This window comes from Aotus nancymaae, unplaced genomic scaffold (assembly GCF_030222135.1).
Source record: "Aotus nancymaae isolate 86718 unplaced genomic scaffold, 86718_ANA_hifiasm-v0.15.2.pri h1tg000003l, whole genome shotgun sequence".
NCBI classification, from domain to species: Eukaryota; Metazoa; Chordata; class Mammalia; order Primates; family Aotidae; genus Aotus; species Aotus nancymaae.
In genome coordinates this window covers 17,412,583-17,434,443 of record NW_026988414.1, presented here as the reverse complement: position 1 = coordinate 17,434,443, position 21,861 = coordinate 17,412,583, and the positions used below count along the sequence as shown (strand labels likewise).

Sequence of the window (21,861 nt, the reverse complement as noted above, 5' to 3'; positions counted from 1 at the left end):
GGGTCTGCAGGGAAGGGGAGAGGGATGGTCTCTGCTCCTACTGCCTGCTTGTCTCCATTTCTACAAACCATTGCTTGCTTACCTAAAGGGCATCATTAAACAGAAGAGTTATTTCCTAAACAAAGCTGGTAATGCCTTCTCCCTGCAGCCACCCTGCCAGCCTTTCAAACTCACCCACCATTGCTACCTTGATCCCTGAGGCTCAGGCCACCCGAGGGAGTGCAAGGTCCTCACCCATGGTTAGGTGCACAAGACCATCATTTTACTTCCCTCACCAGAGCAGCCTTCAGAGCAAGTAGCCTCAGCCAGCAGAGCTTGAGCCTGTGAGACAGAGATCCAGCAGGTCCCTGTTGTGCCACCAGCTTGCTGGGTGTCCTAGGGTTACTTCTCCCCTTGCTAGGCCTTGGTCTTGCCTGTTTGCTAAGATCCTGTTCCAAGTTAAACTTCTATGTCTTTCTGGTTCAGGGTTGGATTTAGAATAGAAGGAAAGACTATATTCGCTTTCACGGTGGTCACAGGTCATTAAAGTAGAGAGATCAGGGGCTCTGGGACACCGAGGGATAGACTCCAGGCAGGCTGAGGGTTGGGCCTAGTGGGCACCTGACTTCTGGGCCTGGAAAACCATCCTCAGCTTCGCCCATCCCAGGAGTGAGCAGTTGAACCGTGCTGGCTGGTGGTGCTACCAGGTCACTGAACCAGATCCAGAGCCTGGGGACTCTAAGGTTCCACAGAGTTTAAGAAAACATCAGAAGGACAACTGGAGTATCTCAGTTACGGCAGGATGCACACCCAACTCCGCACTATCAGCAGCAGCAGGAGACCTCTGAAAGGACTTGAAGGTCAGAGGGCTGCCCCTGCGATGAGGCCATGGCTGTGTCCTTGCTCTTTGTTGGAAGCTGCCTGCAGGTGGTAAGTCACATCCAACACATCCATCGGCACGTTGGTGACTCTCTCCATCAACCACACCCCTCTCCAGCCATGACAGTTCCGCAGGACCCACCAGTCTTCCTGAATCAATGGCCTATTAGCTGTACCATCTCACACAAGTTACCAAATGTCTCTGTTCATCTGTTTTCTCTCCTGCAAAATGAAGCTCATCATTCTCCTTTCTCTTTATGTAGGGGAGCCCTATTAGCACAATGCCTGTCACTGAGGAATTCAATGAGCTACAGCTGAAACAAAAAATTGTGATGTCTGGGGGGAGCCCACCACATGCCGGGATGGTCATCAGAGTGCTGTGTTCCCATGCTCGTTATCACGTGTTTACTGGTGAAGCTTGACCCTGGGGCATTCCAACTCAGATCAGAGAGAAATCTCGATCTGACCCAGCAGATAGCATGACTAAGATACTATCCATCACCAGATGACTATTCCAGCAGTACGTTATGATTATGGAAATATAAATTATATGTATGTCTTCAAACTTAATAACTTGCTACTTGGACTAATGCTCTCAGGAGGCAAATATGCCTCACTCAGCTCTTTGGAGACAACTCTGAAACCTCAAAATCATAGGCCAGGCTGACATGATTCTCTGCTTAGCAGAGGAGTGAGAAACAGACTGGAGAGGGTCACAGTGTAGGGGACTAATGGGATGTGTTAACACGGCAGACACACATATGGTCCTGTGTTCAAAGGCAAGCATGGGGCGGACCTCAAGGTCACGAGACTGTCAGATCGCTGTGCTGAGGTGTTCCAGAAAAGTCTCAAGTGAGGACATATAATGGTGAGTCACCCAGCTTATTTCAGGGTGCAGACCTCAAAGGCCAAGGTCTTCTCTTTTTGGAAACAGAGACTCAACAACAGGAAGGAGAACTGACCCGGAAGGGAGGAAAAAATGATGCATGCCTGCTCTTCCCAGCCCCACCTTGCCTAGCTGGGGCTTTGTGTGTTCAGGGGTTGGCTCTGCAGATGACTTGCTGCGTGACACTGAGCAAATTACCTAAATTCTCTGTGCCTGTTTCTACATTTAAAAAGCAACTGTTGCCTGGGCACAGCAGCTCACGCCTGCAAACACAGCACTTTGTAGGACAGAGGCAGGAGGATTATTCGAGGCCAGGAGTTCAAGAACAGCCTGGGCAACATGGTGAAACCTTACCTCTACAAAACAAATTAAAGTACACAGGCATAATGTTGTGCACCTGTAGTCTCAGCTACTTAGGAGGCTGAGGTGGGAAGTTTGCTTGAGCCCAAGAGTTCGAGACTACAGTGAGCTATGATCGAGCCACTGCACTCCAGCCTGGGCAACATGGCAAGATTCTGTCTCAATAATAAAATTAAAAGCAACGCTTGTGAGGATTTAAGACACTGTAAACTGCTTATACAGTACCTGGTACACGGTAGGTACTAAATGCATGCTAATTCCCTTTCTGAGCTCCTTCTCCCAAACACAGGCCCTAGAAATTCTCTAAACCTCGAATCTATATGGACACAAATACATGTGTCCGCCAACTTTCCTCTTTCTAACGAACATCCTTCTATAATCCACATTTCCTCATATCTGCTCTGCCTTCAACACTCAGCTCCTTTCCCGCGACCTCCAGAAAGGCTTCCCAGATTGTGGCTGACTCCGTCCTCCAGGAGCATCCAGCACACTTCTGTGATTGTGCTGCCATCTATACCATAGGCTCTGAGTCACATTCGTGATCTTGTCTTCACAAGACAAGGTCCTTGAGACACATTACATGTTCTGTTTCCTTTAGAACCTCTCCCTGCTCCTCTTCATTCGTTTAGCCAATCATCCATTCATTCATTCATTGAACAAGATATTTAATGAGCTTTCTGTATGCCAGATAGCCCCCAGGAATCTGTTCAGATTAGGGCACAGAAAGAGCAGTTCTCTTTCAGATCAGTAGTCAGGCAGACCACACTTCTCCACCTTAATGTGAACATAAACACCTTAGATACACATGGAATGTGGAGAGACAAGCGAAGAAAGTATGGTTAAGAGTCGCAGTCCTGGAGTTAGGCCGCAGGAATTCCATCCTAGCTCTGCCACCTGCCAACAGTAACCTTGGGCAAGTTACTTAAGCAATCCGTGCCCCCAGATTCCCAGGAGAAAAAAAAAAAAAAACATGAGATAACAAAGGTATTATCTCACAGGGTAGTTCTGATGATTAAATTAGTTAATGTTTTAGCGGCTGGGCGCCGTGGCTCACGCCTGTAATCCCAGCACTTTGGGAAGCTGAGGCAGGTGGATCACCTGAGGTCAGAAGTTCAAGACCAGCCAGCCAACATGGTGAAACCCCGTCTCTACTAAAAACTACAAAAATTAGCTGAGCATGGTGGCAGGCACTTGTAATCCCAGCTACTTGGGAGGCTGAGGCAGGAGAATCACTTGAATCCGGGAGGCGGAGGATGCAGCGAGATGAGATTGCACCACTGCACTCCTGCCTGGATGACAGAGTGAAACTCTGTCTCAAAAAAAAAAAAAAATGTTTAGCAACTGGAACATAGGTAAGAGATACAAAAAAGGTATTATTCCTGGAGAGAACCCAGTACCCAGAGTGGAAGTCTCCACCCACCGCCCACGGTAACCACTGATCCACGGTGGTGTCCGTCCTTCCTGACTTGCTCTTGTACTTTATAAACATGTACGTATACACTAGCTTATCATCTGATTACATAAATCAACTCGCAACTGAACGTTCTCTGCGCCATCTTTTTTTCTGCTAAAAATGTATTTGAAGATCTTTTCTTGTCAGTTCAATGACATGAAGCTCATCTCTTCCCACACTACATCCCATTCCCCGGAAGGGACTCACCACCACTGAACTCTCACTCTCCTATCAGTGGACAGTTAGGCTGTGTCTCGTTTTTTGCTAGCACCATCACCTGCGATGAACATTCTTGTACGTGCCATCTTGGAGCACACATGCATCTAAGACTATTCCCTAGACTGGAGAAAAATGGAATTCCTGAAGCCATAGGCAGTGTGTCTTTATTCATGGACAATCATGGTTCTTGGCCAGGGTGTCCCCTGGGGCATGCCTCTATCCCTTTTGTAGTTCCTATATCTACCTGCAGGGGGAAGCACTACGTCCTCTGGGCCCACAGAGGCCCTGAATTCCCCTGACAATGTGGATGGGGCTGGGTGGAGGCTTCCCAACGTCCTTCTCCCAAGGCAGTGCTCGCCCTGGTGCAGAGATCCACCCTCCTTCGTGCTTTCTTCCACAGGCTCCAAAAATCTCCCAGTTTAGGTAAATCTTGGCTCTATCTTCCAATCATCTGGGGGCTAAATCTTGGGCCCTAAAGCATTGCAAAGCACCAAAGTGAAAAGGGTAACCTGGCAGTGTCTTAGGGTGTGGACCCCCTCAAAGGGTTTCCCAGTGGAAGGCACAGTTGCTAGAAAGTCATTCTCAAACAGTGTTCAACCCCTTCCTATCTTAATGACACTTTAGACAAGTTACTTAACCTCTCTGGCCTCAGTGTTCCCACCTATGAAAAGGGGCCATAACGCCTATGCTCATGGAGCTGTCACGCAAACTGAATGAGGACCAAGGAGAAGATGTGCACAAAGCATCTTGCACTGGGCAGGGCGCACAGGAGGTGCTCGGCAAATAGTGGTTAGCATTAGTAACAGCAAAATTACAGCAATGATGCCACGTTTTATTCTTCCCACTGCACAGAGGAGGAAAGATTCCAAGTGGTAAAGGGTCTACGCATGGTCACAAAGAGGATAAAAGGCAGGGCTTGGATCTGGATCCTGATCTTTCCATATTCATGACCCTCTCTCTGCTCTCCACGGTCCTCTCCCCAGCAGTTTAAAGGGGTTCGGATAACACCAGGCCAATCCCACATCTTGGCCCAAGACAGACAGGGGAGGGTTTTTAAAGAGGACATGGGCCTTACAGGAGGTAAACAAGAGAAAGTCTGTTAGAGTCTTGAACCCTGAGCAGGTGCTGGGTCCAGCCACATGGACTGGAAAGTCCCTTCCCATTTAGCCCTGCTTTGAGGGAGGACAGAAATTGGTGATGCGGACTCTGCCTCAGTAGCATATTTTAATGTCATGAGAAAGTAAAACCCTAATTAGCACTCTGTCTTCCGAGCTCCTTCCATCTGTACCATTTTTATCTGTGTTAATTACCTCTTACAGGGACCACTAACTGCAGCAGCTTCCCAACCTCCTCTCTCAGCCCAGTCACTGCAGAGCAGCCAGAGGATGCTTATAAAATATAAGTGGACTTTGGCCCTTCCCTTCCCCAAACTCTCCCCATTGCTTCTGCTATAAAACTCCCCACAGTGCATCTTGGGCCTGTACAGCCAGCCCGGATGCCTGGCCAGCCTCATCTCCTGCCCTGCCACCTGAGCTTTCTTACAGGACCAAGTACTCCAAGCTCTTTTCCACTTCAGGCCTTTGCACGTGATGCTCTGTCCCTGAAAGTACACATCTCAACATACTTACTCATGCAAATGATTATTTTATTATCTACACCGCTCTCAGTTGACCAGGAAGGTGAGAAATTGTTCTGGCTTGATCACAGATGTACCAAAAACTAGAAAACACAGGAGATGGTGAGAGATTCCACGTAAAGAGACAGTAAAGAAATGCAAGAATGCTTTCCTCTTGCAATTGAACACCAATAAAGAAGTTTACCTCTCCTGAAGTTACCGATGATTTCTCTAGCAGAATGGAAATAATCCACTAATTTCTCTTGGTTGCTAGGGGGCTCAGAATTCAATTTCAATATTAAAAACTGTTCCCATCAAAGGCACCTTCCAAGATCACTTCTGATTCCTCTACCTTTTAAATGAAGTGCTTTTCAGATTAACTCACTCAACTACTTTTGACTAAAGAATCTTAATCATAAACATATTAGCAAATAAAATAACATGTAGAGTTTTAAATGAGTGTTAAACTACACCATTCACATGGTAGATAGTCAATAAAAGCATTGCCAAGTGAGTGAATAAACACTAAAATCAAAGCACATTTCTAGAATTAGACACCTCTTCTATGCAACTGGCAATGGAGATCCTTTTTACAGGTGCTTGGGCAATCATTCTGCTTTCTCCTCCTACCTCCCTCCACTCTATAGAAAGGCTCTGCAGCTATTGAGTGTGGTCTAAGAACACATGTCATTTGTAAACGTTCTCTTAAACAAAAGTCCAGAAAGTGTTATACTATTTAGGAATGATGACATAACTGGGCAGAGGTGTGGTAAGAATTTAGTATTTCTCGAAGAACCGTAGCTTCACAGTAGCATCCTCAACATCTGTGCGCTCATCAGGGGCCATGACCTGCGACACAGCCATGCCACAACGTGGCCCATCTGCTTTGGCTCTGTGCAGCCACCTCACTTCCTTAAGCTGCTGCATCCCAGGGTAAATCAAGTGGACCACAGACCACTGGTGTGAAACCATCCAAGACCCAGCCATGAAATGCAGTTCAACATAAGGATCATGAAACAAAACGACAACATACGTCAAAACAGCAATGCAAGGAAGCAGGTGATTTGACAACTGAGGAAATGTGAATGCACAGGAATAAAGGCCAAGGGAGATGGCAGAGAAATGCACGCTGTCCAGTTAGGAGGATGGGAACGTGGGTGTCTGCTCCCCTTTTCTGGTTTTCTTTAATGCTATTTAAATATGCCTTTAATTTGGGCCTCACGAAGTAGGTTTTTAAAAACCAACGGCTGGATAGGAGAGTATTTAAGGAAAGAAGAACATTTAAAGAAAAAGTTTTTTTAAAAAAGATATAAAAACCAACTGTTCATTCCTTCTACCCTCTTTAAGAGTTTGACCTTCTCCAAGAGTTCAGTGTGAAGATGCAGAAGGATACCTTTGTTCCCATGCTGGGATGCGGGATCTCAGAGGCTGGAAGAAAGACCTGACATTTTAAAGTCCCTGCTCTCCTCTGTCATTGCTTCTAAATGTCTTGGTGAGTTAAGGCTGTGTGAAAAGAAAAAACATAAACCTTCAAAGAGAGGGATAAAATCCTGACCTTGGGGATAATGCTACAAGAAATCTGCAAGAAAGTGACAGATAGACTGTCCACCCCTTTGCAAAACAACTCATAAGATGAGGAGAGAACAGATTCCAGAAAGATACTGATTCCTTTTTAATGCAATTCTTCAATTATCCTCAAAGCCTGGCTTTCAGTCTGTTATAATTTAAGTAAATTGCTTTATAAATGTTCTTTTAAGTTTTGTCTATTTATTCTCTTTTTTTTTCTTTAAGGAAGAACAAGATTCTCAGAGTCATATATATATTCACTCAAGATGACCCCTGATGGGTTTGCAATGGAGGATTTTGTTTTCTGGGATCCATGTCCGAAGCACAGAGATCCATCAGGAATATCTGTTTATGTCCATATCATTTTCTCAGTCCACGAGTAGATACGTTGATGGGATTTAGTCTCCTCCCAGACTCTTGATATCCCCGTCCCTCATCACTTTCTGACAATTCTCAGTTGAAAAGGTGATGGCCTTCCAATTTAATTCAACCTCAGGTGAAAAATCTGAATTCAAGGTGGATGAATCAACCATTTCCTAAAAAGCTCAGCCGATGTCTGAAAATAATGATAGATTTGATGATACTGAAATATAAAACTCTTGTGATAGGATATCAATCAGTTATACATGAAATATATACATGTAAATACATGAGCACACACACAAACAATAAACATGTAAAAGAGTTTAACCTCACTGCAACGTGGGACAGAATGAGGGGACGCAACGGAGGCAGGTCAGAGCCGCGGCCATCACCATGACCTGTGGTAACCAGCAAGGGAACCCGCCAGAAGAGCATGAAAAAGCGGAGCGTGCCTTGGGTAAAGGAAAGCACCCAGATGACGAGCTTTCTGCTGCTGCCGGCAAACAGAGGGACTCGGAGATGATGCAGTACAAGCAGAAAGAGGCAAATAGGAAGCAGCAGGAACCCAAGTAGCTTTGTGCTTCATTCCAACCCTCTTGCCCTTTGCCTGAGTGCCTGGAGCCAGTCCCACCACACCCACGTCTCCTCCTGCGGGGCCCACAGGTCCCAGCCCTGATGGCTTCCTTCGCTCTGAGTCTACGGTGGGTCCCTTTTGGACTTCCTTCCCCTCAGGTGGCCTCTTTCCCCCGGGTCACTCCCAGGAGTGACAGGGTTACCCCTACCCAGTGTTTTTTATTCCTGTGGGGCTCACCCCAAAATACTAAAAGCAGCTTTTGGCTGGGCACAGTGGCTCACACCTGTAATCCCAGCACTTTGGGAGGCTGAGGTTGGTGGATCACCTGAGGTCAGGAGTTCGAGACCACCCTGGTCAAGCAACATGGTAAAACCCTGCCTCTACTAAAAGTACAAAAAATTAGCCATGAGTGGTGGCGCACACCTGTAATCCCAGCTCAGGAGGCTGAGGCAGAAGAATCACTCGAACCCAGGAGGTAGAGGTTGCAGTGAGCTGAGATCATGCCACTACACTCCAGCCCGGGCGACACAGCAAGACTCCCATCTCAAAAAAAAATAAAAATAGCTTTGTAATTTGAAAAACAAAAAAGAGTTTAACTTCACTATTTTAGTTATGTAAATTAAAACTGGATACCTTTTTGTCTATCAGATTGGCAAAAATGGAAAAGAAATCTAATACCCAGTGTTGGCATGGCTGGAGAAAAATGAAGAACATCAAGTGCTATTAAACGCTGGTGGGAGGGAATAGAAAAAACAAATTCCTTCCCAGGAGCAGTTTGGCAACAGTTAATCAGAAGCTTTAAAATGATGCCTCTCCCCTGAGCCAATGCCACCTCTAGAAAGACAGCCCAAGGAATTACTAGAAATGTGCTTAAAGATTAATGTGCAAGGATGTTCAACACAGCAATATGGATAATATTAAAAAACAAACTGTCTAACAAGAAGAAATTAGTTAAATAAATCATGGACCTCTTCACTATGCTATATTATGCAATCATTAAAAATCACACTGTAGAAACATTTATCAAGGTGGGAACATAGTCATGATACATTCGCTTGGTGTAACAAGTAAGCTAGATATTGATGCTCAGAATGGCAGCTTGGAGAAGAATTCCCAATATAAATGCACACGCAGACACACAGGGTCCTCTAATTGTCAACAGTGATTGTTTCTGGGTAGGTGAGTGGGTATAATTATTATTGATTTGGGAAGGTTTTCTTTGGTGTTTTTCTGAGGTTTTCAAGTTCTAAAAATTAAATCCAGGCCCAGTGTGGTGGCTGAACCTGCAGTCCCAGCACTTTGGGAGGCAGAGGTGGGTGGATTGCTTGAGCCCAAGAGCTCGAGACAAGTCTGGGTAACACGGTGAAACCCCATCTGTAAAAAAGAAAAATACACACATACACACACACACTATATATATATATATATACACACACCACGCTGGGCATGGTGGTATGAGCCTGTAGTCCCAGCTACTCAGGAGGCTGAGGAAAATTGCTTGAGCCTAGAAAGTTGAGGCTGCAGTGAGCCAGGATCGCACCGAAGCACTCCAGCCTGGGTGACAGAGCAAGGCCCTGTCTCAGAAAAAGAAAAACAATTAAGTCCATACATGTTAGGTAATTAAAGAGGGTGGGCACAGTGGCTCACACCTGTAATCCCAGTGTTTTGAGAGGTCGAGGTAGGAGAATTACTTAGGCCCAGGAGTTTGAGACCAGCCTGGGCAACACAGTGAGACCTCATCTCTACCAAAAATAAATAAAATTAGCCAGATGTGGTGGTGCACACCTGTAGTCCCAGCTACTTGGGAGGCTGAGGCAAGCAGACCAGTTGAGCCCAGGAATTCAGAGCTGCAGCTATTATCACAGCACTGCACTCCAGCCTGGCCAACAGAATAAGACCCTATCTCTTTAAATAAAAAAAAAAAAAAAAGAAGAAGGGGAAGGAAAGAAACACATTTTATTTTAAGAACCTAGACAAATTCCTCTATTCCACAAGTTTCCTATGACCAAACAAAATGTCCCTTTAACTTGTCCAGTCTGTGACAGCAGGGTTGATGACCACAAGCATTTTACATGAGGCCTAGGAGAGAGACCCTGCTCTCATCCTTGAAGTGTGCTGATCTGGCAGTGTAGACGAATTCAGCGACTCCACCATTCAATGAGATAATTTCACAAGTCACCAGTTTATTCTACTGGGGGTTGCACTGAGGTTACAGTTATCTATCAGGGAATTTCCACGGACAACGCGCAAAATAAAAACCTGACAGAGGTCAGGGCACGGCGAGAGAGATAAGAGAGAGGAAAAAGAAGAAAAACAAAAAGGAAGAAGTGCCCAATGCCACCTCTGCTCCTGAAGTCTAGTCAATAAAATGCATACGGCGTGCCCAGGAGAGAACAAGGCGGCCGCGGCCCAGGTCTTCTCATCAAATAGCTGCAAAGTCATTTCCACAAGGAAAAAACTCAGGGAGGAAATGGACATTTACTGAACTGCTCTTGCCAGCACCAGGCTGGGCTGTATGCCCTGCTTCTCTGTTAGAAGCAGCCGAGAGCCCTGGCAATCAGCAGGCAACTCTGGAGGCCAGAATACCTGTGTTCAAATCCTGGTCCTGCCACCTCTGACTGTGTGCCTGTGATGGGTCACTTCCTCTTCCAATGCTCAGTGTCTTCTCCCAGGCGGGTATGTGAGATGTCAGTGGGGGATTTCGGTGAAACCCACACAGAGCTTGTGATGTCACAGAAGATTCCCAATGGTGGATATTTTTTAATGCACTAAGTACTGTAAGCATCTTGTGTGTTATCTGTTTTGTACCTTCTACAGTGTCAGGAAGAGCAGCAGCATCTGGTAGGAAACATATCCCAACACAGCAGTTTGAACGTAGAAAACTACCATCAAATGTTCAGACCAATAGATACACCCAGTGCTTTAATACATTATCTGCACAACCATCAGTATCCTTATTTTAGAGACGAGGAAACCTGAACAGGGAAGGTAAGTAATTTGTCTGCTATATCACTATTATTCCCATCACAATTTCATTGAAGAGGAATCTGAGAATCAGAGAGGTTAGGAAGCTGGTTCAAGGACCCACAGCCACAAAGTGGCAGAGCCAGGCTTGGAAACCCAGGGCTTCGAAGCTCAGACTTGAGCACGGTGGGGCATCCCTTCTCTTTGCTGTCGGGGCAAAGATGCAATTCCTCAAGTCTACAAAACCTAGTGTAAATCCTGGCTCTGTCCCTTTCCACCTTTGTGATGACTGGCAAGTGACAAACTCTTGGCAATTTTGGAAAACAAAGTGATAAAAATGATACCTACTTTGAACTTCACAGGGTTGTTATGAGGTTTGAGTTTATACACACACTGAGGACAGTGCCTGGCTCACTCTAAGCCCTCTATCAAAGCTTATTATCATACGATGAGCAATGAAGAGAAGAAAACACCAAGAAATGCATTGTCTGTGTCATGAGAGAAGTGAGACAGGCCACGACACTGGGGGTGGTTCAGGAGGGAAGAGCAGGCTCCTGGGGATGGGGACAGTGGCAAGGTGAGCAGGCAGGTCCTCTGGAGAGGGTGTACTGAGGCCGAATCTGACAGGATCAGTGGGTGTTAACAGGTGCAGAGTCAAAGCCTTACTTCAGAGGAGAGTATGTTGCCTGCTTGGCCAAGAGTGGACACAACTTGGGGAACAGGACTGCCTGCAGGTAAAGATCAGAGCATGGACAGCCCAAACACCGGGTTGAGGAGCTTGGCCTCTGCCCTGCAGGCTCCCAGCTCAAGAGCAGCGTTGTAGGCGGGGCACAGCTTGATGAGATACATAGTTAGAGAGTGCGCCCTGTCACCAGGATGGACATCAGACCAGTGGGCTGATAAGCAAGACAGGAGACGGACAGGCCAGTCAGGAGGCTGCTGCAGTTGGGCAGTGCCGGTGGCGACGGTGATGATGGGGAAGAGAGAGTGTGGTCTGCAAAATGCTGGAGAGAAGTAAAGCCTGGAGAGTCCAGCCTCCCTGGGGCTGGTACAACACTCAAGTAGGAGAAAGTGGGGAAGAAGAGAAGGTGAAGCCTACTAACTTGGGAAATGTCCATGAGTTTAAGGGTGAGAGAAGGTACCATGAGAAGGCAATTAAAAGATAGATGAATACACTGAAAGGAGGCACAGCTCCTGTGCAGAGACAAGGCTAGAGGATGGGTGGAGATGCAGACATTTGGAGAAAGAGAAATTTGAGGACAGCTGTACATGTATGTTGGCCTCTGAAGTAGACTTAAAAATCTCAGGATCAGTAGGACTTGCAGGGAGGAGGGCTCAAGAGAGTCGGGGAAAACTTGGGAGAAATGTGTGGCTCCCTAAAGAGAAAGAGGAGGGAGGCAGGAGACAGACGAAGAAAAGGAAAAGGGTCCACTAGGTCCAAACACTTACAAAGGATGCCACCCCTCCGTATAAGGACAGGAGAATGGACGTGGCAGAAGGAAAATCTCCTCCCTGACTTTTGAAGTTTTCCTATCTACGTGGGAGCTTAGTTTCTGAAAGCTGGACCACATTTCTTTTCTTAATCAGAAACCTCTTAATGAGACTTAGTACACCTTTTCAGATGTAGTTCAAATAAATTACAAGGTTTTTTTCAAGTGCAGAAGCCCATGTTATCAAATCACCAATTTTACCTGCATTAATTGCTTTAATGGGCTCTAAAAACAGCCACCTTCTTTTCCTCCTCATCAGGGCCCCTGGGGAGGCCATCAGGGAAAGCTGCTGGGGAACAAAGTTATGGATGCAGCTGATCCAGAGGACAAGCTGTCACACTCTGGGTCATGCAACTGTCTGGTATGCCACCCACAGATAATCCGAAGGGATGGTGGGGGGAGGGGGACACAGTTCTATTCAACCACTGGGCTTTATTACTGCTATAAAGCAAAAATGCCAATGCCAAAAGCCAAATAGGAGCAATTACATTTTTAAAGAAACTCTGTCTACGTGGGGATATTGACTACATTTAGTAAATGACCCCGCAATTCAAACAGCTACAGTGAATCACAAGGGCCCTGAATTCAGTATTTTCTTCCAATGGTGTCTAAAAAAAAATCCAACCAAATAGAAAAAAAAAAACAAAAAAAAAAAACTAGGCATAACAGAAGACTTTCAAAGATAAGCAAATGCAGTCCATACCATTTTTCATTACAATGCTTGCAGAGGGACCTCCACTGCCATGTTTTCCAGACTTTTGATGTTCAACAGCAACACTGACCTGTTTGTGAGGACTAGGTGGTGGGACATCTGAGTAACAGAAAGGTAAAGGGACCTGCCCGAGATCACAACCAAGTTACACTGTCAGATGAACCCAGGTCCATCTCCAAAATCCATCTCTAACCTCTTGGGTACATACCTCCCTTACTCAGATTTTCCAGTATATCAGTTGACCTTGCACAAGTGGAATCTTGCTTCAAAATAGTTAAGGACGGAGACAGGAAGGGTCCACCTCTCTGGTCAAGTCTTTATGGAGATAAAGAGTGTTGGGGGTAGAGGAATCCTAAAGGAAGACAGTGTGTCCCAAATCTTAGCATGATTGAGGCTTGCCTGGGGAGCTTGTTAATTCTTAAGCAAGCTAACATTGTAAATTACACTTCTAAGGCTCCAACACCTGGGTATTTGGGAACACTTTTTTTTTTTTAATATCATTTTACTCTGTACTTCCCTGCAGCCTACAGCTTTAGAATCCAAGAAAGAGACATTTGGGGACTTGTTTGTGGAAGGCTGATATATTTGCTTTGCATTCAGAGTTGAGAGGATGCTATTAGGAAACTCAGGTGGACAGAAAAAATCATGACGAAATTGGTTGCTAACTGAAGCAAAGCCACAGCCAGTTTAGCAAAAGGAACACAAATTCTCAATCGGTGAAAGAAGCAAAGGTGCTGGGATTAAAAAGGAAGAAAAAATAAATCCATTTATGCATACCCAGAGAATAAAGCAGCTCTTAAGCATACTGGAAACCTGGCCTTCACCCAAAATGCTGGGCTTCTAGAAACCTGAACGGTTTTTGTTTTTTCAAAACAAAGAAGGAAGAAAGAAACCCAAAAGCCAGAAGATATATCTCACCCAAAATTGGTTCATTGATTGCTTCACAATGCATAAATGATTCTATTTTGGAATCACTGACACAATCAGGCTGCTGAAATAACCCACTTCTGGGGATGTGGTTTGAAAATTAAGAGCAAAGTGACAAATGAACTAGCTGAAAGGGTCTTATACGGTGGATCTGGGCTTCAGGGGATGAGAACAGCCACTGAGTATCCAGGCACAGACCACTTTTTTTTAAAAGGCCTTACATTCAAATAGCAGAGGGTTCCAAATGTAGTCACACCTATTAGTCATTGGCCCCCACAGCCACCCAGGAAGGAGGCAAGTAGGAGGTAGCTATGCCCATTTCACAGCTCCAGAGACTGAGGTTCAGGATGTCATGTGAACTGCCCGTGGCCACACAGCTTGGTGGTAAAGCAAATACTACAGTCTGTGGCTTTTTTCAATGTTTTTATCTAGCACCCACAAAGTTACCACACACCACACCGACTTCCTTCAGATCTCACTCGCAGAAGCTGGGGAATTCTGAACTCACTAATGCTGGATTAGGAGCAAGATCATTCCATTTATTTGGCAAGTATTAATTTACTTATTAAAGCACCTACTGTGTGCCAAGAGCTGGGGATATGTGAATGAGCAAGGCAGGTCAAATCTTGGTTATCCTGAAGCAAACCTGTAATGGGGGAGGCAGACCATAAACAGACATAAAGAAATGTCCTTTTAGTAGAGACAGATGGGTTGCAGGCCATTAAAGCCAGGACAAAGGATAGAGGAGTGGGCAGGTGGGGCGCTACCTCACAGAGGGTGGCAGGGATGCAGAAGCATGAGAACTTCATTTCGCTTTAAATGCTGGGTGACCTGTGGCCACAGATGGGCCTATATCCCCCAAGGACAGAGGTCACGTCCTGTTCATCTCTGATGTCCAAGTATCAGCCACAGGCCTGTATGAGGTAAGCACTGCTCAGAGAATGTATGGTCGCATGGCTCTGTCCGATGATGGAACAGGCTGAAATACACCACTCTCCCTTGATATGTAGGTCTCAGACCCCTTCCCTTGGTAAAGATAAGTTTCTGAGTGGTTCTTTTTTTTTCTTTTTTTTCTTTTTTTTTTTTTTGAGATGGAATCTCACTCTGACACCAGGCTGGAGTGCAGTGGCACAATCTCTGCTCACTGCAACCTCTGCCTCCCGGTTCAAGTGACTACAGGCACATGCCACCACGCCCGGCTAATTTTTGTATTTATTTTAGTAGAGACAAGGTTTCACCATGTTGGTCAGGATGGTCACGATCTCTTGACCTCATGATCTGCCCACTTCAGCCTCCCAAAGTGCTGGGATTACAGGTGTGAGCCACCGTGCCCGGCCTCTGGGTGGTTGTTAAAAGGCCCCAAATGTCAAACACAACATGTGACATCTGCCATGCTTTCTAGTAAGGGGACTGGCTGGTGGTCTCTTCCAGGAGACTGACTACAAAACCCTTGGGCTGGGGTCCAGGCAGGGAGGTCACCGGGTTCCCAATTCCAATGGGGACCTTGAGCTCCCCAGTTCCATGTCCTTGAGCATGACCCTCCTTACCTGCCTGCCTCCCCTGGGGAATAGGAAAGGGAAGAGGAGGGACAGAGCACCCAGCACGTAGTAGGTACTGATTAATGTCAGTCTCCCCTGTTCCCAACAGGCTTCCACTAAAGCAAGGTTACAGTGCAAGTGCAACGTAAATGACATACTCTAGGTGACAATGATGTGTCAATGCAGGATCATCAACTGTTGATAATGGGGGAGGCTAGCATGTGTCTAGTGTTTGGGAAATCTCTGTATCTTCTGCTCAATTTTGCTGTGAACCTAAAACCGCTCTAAAAAAAACAGTCTATTGAAAAATAAATAAATAACCACAAGTGCACTGGCCCCATGGTGCTGCTTCCTGCAGCTGACACCAGGAACGCATAGGAAAAGAATGGAGAGAGCATTTGATTCCTATTCTCGGCACCCTTTCTGCTTGCCAGGCTTTAAAAGTAAAAGGCCAATGTCAGCAGCACAAAAATCTTAAAAATCACCCCTACGTTGGGGCACAATTAGAAATCTGTGTGAGTTCAGAGTTAATATCAGATTCTTCCTCAGGAGTTTAAAAAAGAAAAAAAGTCAGTTTTGAAAGATCTGCATTTCAGCCTCCAGCTACCTCCAGCCATTTAATGTCATTCTTTCAAATCAGATTCTCCGGTCCTGGCTGAGGATTAGTCTGGGGTCCCTGAGAAGTATAAACTCAAGGCTTCTCTTCCAGGTCATAAAAGAACCTTGCTAGAAATCACCAGTTGGAGCCTAATCTCCTAAGAACGCCTGCTTCAGTGCAAAGCCCTGTGCAGGATGGAGGGGGGATTATGACTCTGAGGAGACTGTACATGTGCTTCAAGCTTGAGCAGACAGGCACACGAGCGAGGGGCTGCAGCTACTCACAGGTGCAGGCCGGCTGTGTACCGCGGGTGCGGCTGACAGCAGGCACACACACAATCCCATTGGTTGGTGCGGGGCTTGAGGGGAGGGTTAAAGGATCACACTTATCTTTGCAGCTCCATCCAAATGATGAATCAATGGCAAGTAATAAACAACGCTGGGTTTATCAGCAGAGGAAAATGACAGGAAAACAAGACACTAGTGCTGGTGTGGTTCTCTATCTCTTTCATGTCCAGCTTCAAGTCAGGAGGAAAGAATCTTCTATAAAAACACTGATTCTTTTTTATTTTTAAAGGGCATTCTCTTCCACCCTACAAAATGCTTTTTTGATTTAAACAGATGAAAAAGGATTTAGTCCTACCTAGGCATCATAATTTTCTAAAACCTTGAGTGTCAGCTTGAGCCAACTAAATACACAAGAGTGAGCCAACTAAATTACACAAGAAACGGACCCTCTCAATGTACTGCATCACACTCTGGCTACACAGCGGCCACGAATCTACTCAATAATGGGCTTATTAATAAGTGAGCTATTCCACATGTCACTGCTGGCAGGACTCACAGGACCCAAGATTGAAAGCAGGGCCAGAGGAAAGTCTGCGCACGCCATGGTGCCATGGTTTCCAAATTGGAACACAGGAACAAGACCGGGAGAGAACCGACATTTCAGACATGGAGTTGGAAGTGGTAATAATTTGTAATGGCTTCAGCTAACCATGCACAATGGAAAAAGGACAATTGTGTCGTTTAGAACGTACTGGACCAAATATAATGTCTTTTATTAATATGGACAGATTCTTTTCAGGCTATTATGCAAAGGGAGGGAGGGTGTGATCATTCTAATTAAAGCACCAGCAACATTTTTTAACTTCTGGAATATTTCAAATTCTAATATGCTCCTTGAATTTGCCCATGGGGGTGCTGAGGCCATAAGGAAGCTATTTAACTTTTATTGAGATAAAACACACACATACATACACATATCACAGCAGTACCTGGATACCCTGTGTTCTGCTACCCACACAACCAGGGGATTCAGAAAGCAAGTGAGCAAATGAATTTGATTTTGGATGCTCCCAGGGCAGTGCTATTTGTGCCAGAATCCTATTGTTTCCTCATTTTCTCTGGAATAGCACCAGGGTTGGTGTTCGTGGGTCAAGAGACAGCAGTCAAGCTCTCGTCAGTACGGTGTATGACCCATCAATTTCCTGATTTAGTAGGATGCCACACAAGAGTGCCAAGATTCTCATCTCCCAATCCTTAGCCAACTTTCCTGATTCTGCCTTAAATGAAAGCAATTTCAAAAGAACAGGAAAACATCAGATTAGACATTCTAAATGCCTTCTGTGTAGCACATATCAAGCAAATCACAGACTGTCTAAGCTGGAAGGAATTTGGACAGCTCCTGGCCCATCCACCCTGGAACACAGAGACAGTCAGTGACTTGCCCAAGGTCACATAGCAAGTGTGCTGCAGGGCCTAAGGCAGCATTCCTGGTCTGTGGACTCTTTGGTCAATTTATCAAGCACATCTGGCTGAAAACCTTTGAAAGATCTACTTTTTTTATTATTATGAGTTTGGCTCCTGTTCATTCAAGATATCGATTTTTTTTTTCAAAAATCAAACATTTCAACATAATTGCAAATAGTAAATGGGCTGCCTTATCTGGACCTGTCACTGCTGATTTCACAAATGGGTTTCAAGAGAGGGATGGAAGCCCCAGTGGATATAGGATCAAATCCTCACTGAACTGCTTCAGGTAATAATGGATGCTTTATTTATCAGAAAGAGAAGTGGAAAAAACTTTGCTCGACCCACTCTTAAAAGCTGCAACATTCCCTTATTCATAAACTCTTAGGTAACTTGATTCCTAAAAATTTAATTTTTGTCACACACATGCACACACACACACACACACACACTCACACTCTCTCTCTCTCTCTCTGAATCTCTCCATTTGGGAAGCCCAGAAGATCTCCTCCCCCTCACCCCACCTTTCATCGCAGGAAAACAAATAAAGATTGTTAAGACTGAAAACACATCTTCTACTAAATGCAGTGTGGTATCTTAGAACAAAATAAGGACATAGGCAGAAAAACTGGTGAAATTTGAACAAAGTCTGAAGTCCAGTTAACAGTAATGTACCTTTACCATAAAATCCCCCGACACGGTGACTTGCAGCACTGCGGTTTACAAATATTAGTTCCCTGTAGAGAAATCCTGGTTAAGCGCAGTCTGTGCCTGGTAGAAAAGCTGAGGCCTCTTTTGGCTTTCACTTAAGGGACTTTTCGCTCTTAATTTTGTGGAAATGTGTCAACAGTTCTCCAGGCGGTCTTTTAAACTGTCCCTGAAACTACACGAGGAGTGCCCTGGAGTGCCCTGGACTCAAGGACTAAGTTCCACCTCCTCCGTTTTAAATTCCACCCACCAAAGAAAAGTCTGTCCTCTTTTCCCCTGGAGTGTTAATACAACACAAAGCAGCTGTCCATGTTGCCTGTTGTTTTTGAAGGGTCCAAAGGGGTCCATGGCAGGCAGGTTATGTGTCCCACCATGGCTAGAAGAGGGGTGACCCTGGGGCAAGAGCTCATTTTGCCAACGGAGCCACCTCTGATGGGAAAATGACAGTCAGACACAGAGCCGCTGGGCTCGCACAGCCTCCTGCGCCACAGGCTCCCACACTTCAAGGACAGCTCTGCTCCTATCGACTTCTCCCTTGCCAGCATGGATTCATTCTCAGGCTTCAAAAACTATCACATGGAGAGTTTCGGTTTTACTCTGGAAGCAGCAAGAGTAAATAAACGAGCAAAAGGCCGGTGCTGCTCTGAGCCACAGTTTAACAGCACCATGGTATTGTCGAGGGAGGTTCAGAGAGAAGATCTGGAGCGGGATCAATGAAGTGGTGGAGGGGTGGAGGCGGGGGTGGCAGGCAGGGAGCACTGCTGGTAAACTGAAACTCACAGCCAAGCAGCTTGACCCTTATGGCACGGCTGAGTCTGGGGTGCAAATTGAAGGGACAGTCTGTTTGGAGTGCCCAAGGTAACTGACAGCCTTTCCAAAGCCTATCACCTTATCACCCTGTGACCGTTAAGTTACCCAAGTCTTTTTAAATTGCCACTAAAATTGAATCCACATTTATAAATGACCATTTGCATCAAGTATCTTTAGTGTATAAATTTATCATCTGGGAACTCCAGACCTTTTAGGGCCAAGGCTAATGGACTACTTCTTCATAAATACATGGAATGCTAAACAAAGGGAAAAGGTTGACATGGAGGAAGAGGAATCGTTGCACCGAAACTCACAATGAGCTTCGCCCACTGCACCCTGGAACAGTATAAACCGATCGACCTTTTTCCAGAAGCTGCAAGGAAGTTTCCGAAAGCCTCAAGGGGTTGATGGGCTGGGAAGCAAATGAGGGAAGCCAACATCAGGTGCACACCCAGGGCGCCGGCTCAAGACTCACCTGGAGACAGGTCACTGAACGGCACTCAGGAGGAAGTAACCGTGGCCTGTGCTGCCTAGGAGCTCCCCAGTAGCCAGCAGGCCCTCAGCTGGAGTTCAAAACACCTGCACTGGCGGGGAGTGGGGGGTTTACAGGCCAGTCCAACCCCTGAGAAGCATTTCTCTGCAGAAGCGGAGCATGTGTTATTATCCCTTTTCCCCAAAGTCTTTACTTCTTGCACACAAAGGAGGTGGGGGAAGAGGAAATGGGGGAAATGCCTGCAAGGGATCCTGGAATCCACCCTGGACCCAACACTACCCATCATACTCCAGCTGGTTTTCAGTAGCTCTGGGCTGTGAGATCGGCCAGCACAAACACTCCTTTAAAAAGCATGATTAAATTCCTGGAAGCTTGTTGTCATGAGGTTATTTTTCTCAATTAACAGATCGCAGAGAGGACAAAATCTCAGGGGCTGGGGAATTTATTTTTGACATTCAGGCAGGAATCTCATTTTCAAAAAGGTTAGGGAGCACTTATCTGGTCCAGTGGCACTATTTTCCAAGTGGAGAACAAGAGGTCCTGAGAGGGCAAGTGACTTGTTCCAGGATACACAGCCCGGTCCACAAACAGCCGGGTCAAGCCAGAGCGCTGTGGATCACACAAACGGCCTCCTCGGGCCACTTAAGAGCTAACAAAACTTTCTTTCAGGGGAAAAAACGTACAGAATGGCAGCAGCAAAGGCCACCTAATGATGCCACGCAGACCTTTTCTCTCTTTTAATGCTCATACGAATCCACAGGCCTTTTCACACATTGTAACCATACATTTGCTCAAGTATTTCATACTATCACCTGCAGTGGCCTTTAAGCCTCACGAAGGCAAGCGCCATGTCCGTTGTGCATCACTACATTCCCAGTGACTGACAGCTATTTGCTCTGTAAGCTATATATTCTTGTTTTAAAGTATTAAAAAAAAAAAAAAGAAAGAAAAGAAAAAAAAAGAAAAAGAAAAAGAAGCCCAGAAAGGCCAAGTGATTCGCCTAAGGACACACAGCACGGAGTTACTGAAGAAGCTGTGCCATTCTGTCCATACTCTGCCCATACTCCTCTCCAAATCACAGCCTTACCTTGACGGCCTCCGCGTGGGTCACCCGTGCCAGGGATTTGTCGTTGACGCGCAGAATCTGGTCCCCGACTCGCAGTCCTTCTTTCTCGGCTAGAGAGCCTGGTTCCACCAGCGACACGTAGATGCCCACGCCGTGCTCCGAGCCCCCACGGATGCTGAAGCCCAAGCCCTCATGGGCCTTGGCACGCCGCAAACTCACCAGGCGCACCTCCCCAGGTCCCGCGCCGTCGGGGCCACCCCAGGCGGGCTGCCTGTAGGGGGTGGTGGCGGGCAGGTAGAGGCCCTCGGCGGTATACTGGTCGAAGAGCAGCTGGTCGGAGCGCGGAATGACCAGACGCAGCATGGGCAGCAGGCGCCGCTTGACGGGGCTGTCCAGCAGCACGCGCAGGGTGCGCACCAGGTCGAAGACGTTGCGGCGCGCGTGGTACGCGTTCAGGCAGTGCGTGAACTGCTCCCGCTCCGCCTCGCTCAGCAGCGCGGTCAGCGCCTGGTGCAGCTGGCGCACGTTGGCAGATAGCAGCCGCAGCCCCGCACCCCCGCCGCCGCCAGCCCCGGCCGCCGAGCCCAGCGAGCCGGTGGAGGACGAGCTCACCGACAGGCCGTCCAGCGGCGCGTTCATCTCCCCACTGAGGCCCGGGCGGGCTCAGGGCGCGCGCCGGGGGGAGGAGGGTGGCGCTGCCCTCGCGGGCACTGGCGCAACAGCTAGATCCCCGGGAGCGCGGAGACGACGGCTGGAGCCTGGGTTTGGGGAGCACAGGTACAGTGGCTGGATCCGAGGGGGTAGCGGAGACCGCTGCTAGAGTCCCGGAGGCGCGAACCTGGAATCCGCCAGGGAACGCGCAGACGTCGGCGGGTTCCTGGGCGATGCAGGAGTTGGCTGCTGGGGCCCA

The 21,861-nt window shown here is 46.7% G+C and overlaps 1 protein-coding gene across 2 annotated transcripts in view; it reads right to left on the bottom strand.

The window, feature by feature from the left end:
- WHRN (whirlin) overlaps window positions 1-21,590 on the bottom strand; it is a 104,104-nt gene extending 82,514 nt beyond the window's left edge. For both annotated transcript variants that reach the window (XM_064378618.1, XM_064378626.1), the window contains exon 1: window positions 20,973-21,590. In XM_064378618.1, the coding sequence (XP_064234688.1) occupies window positions 20,973-21,590 (618 nt within the window). The remainder of the gene's footprint in view (window positions 1-20,972) is intronic.
- Window positions 21,591-21,861: the final 271 nt, after the last annotated feature.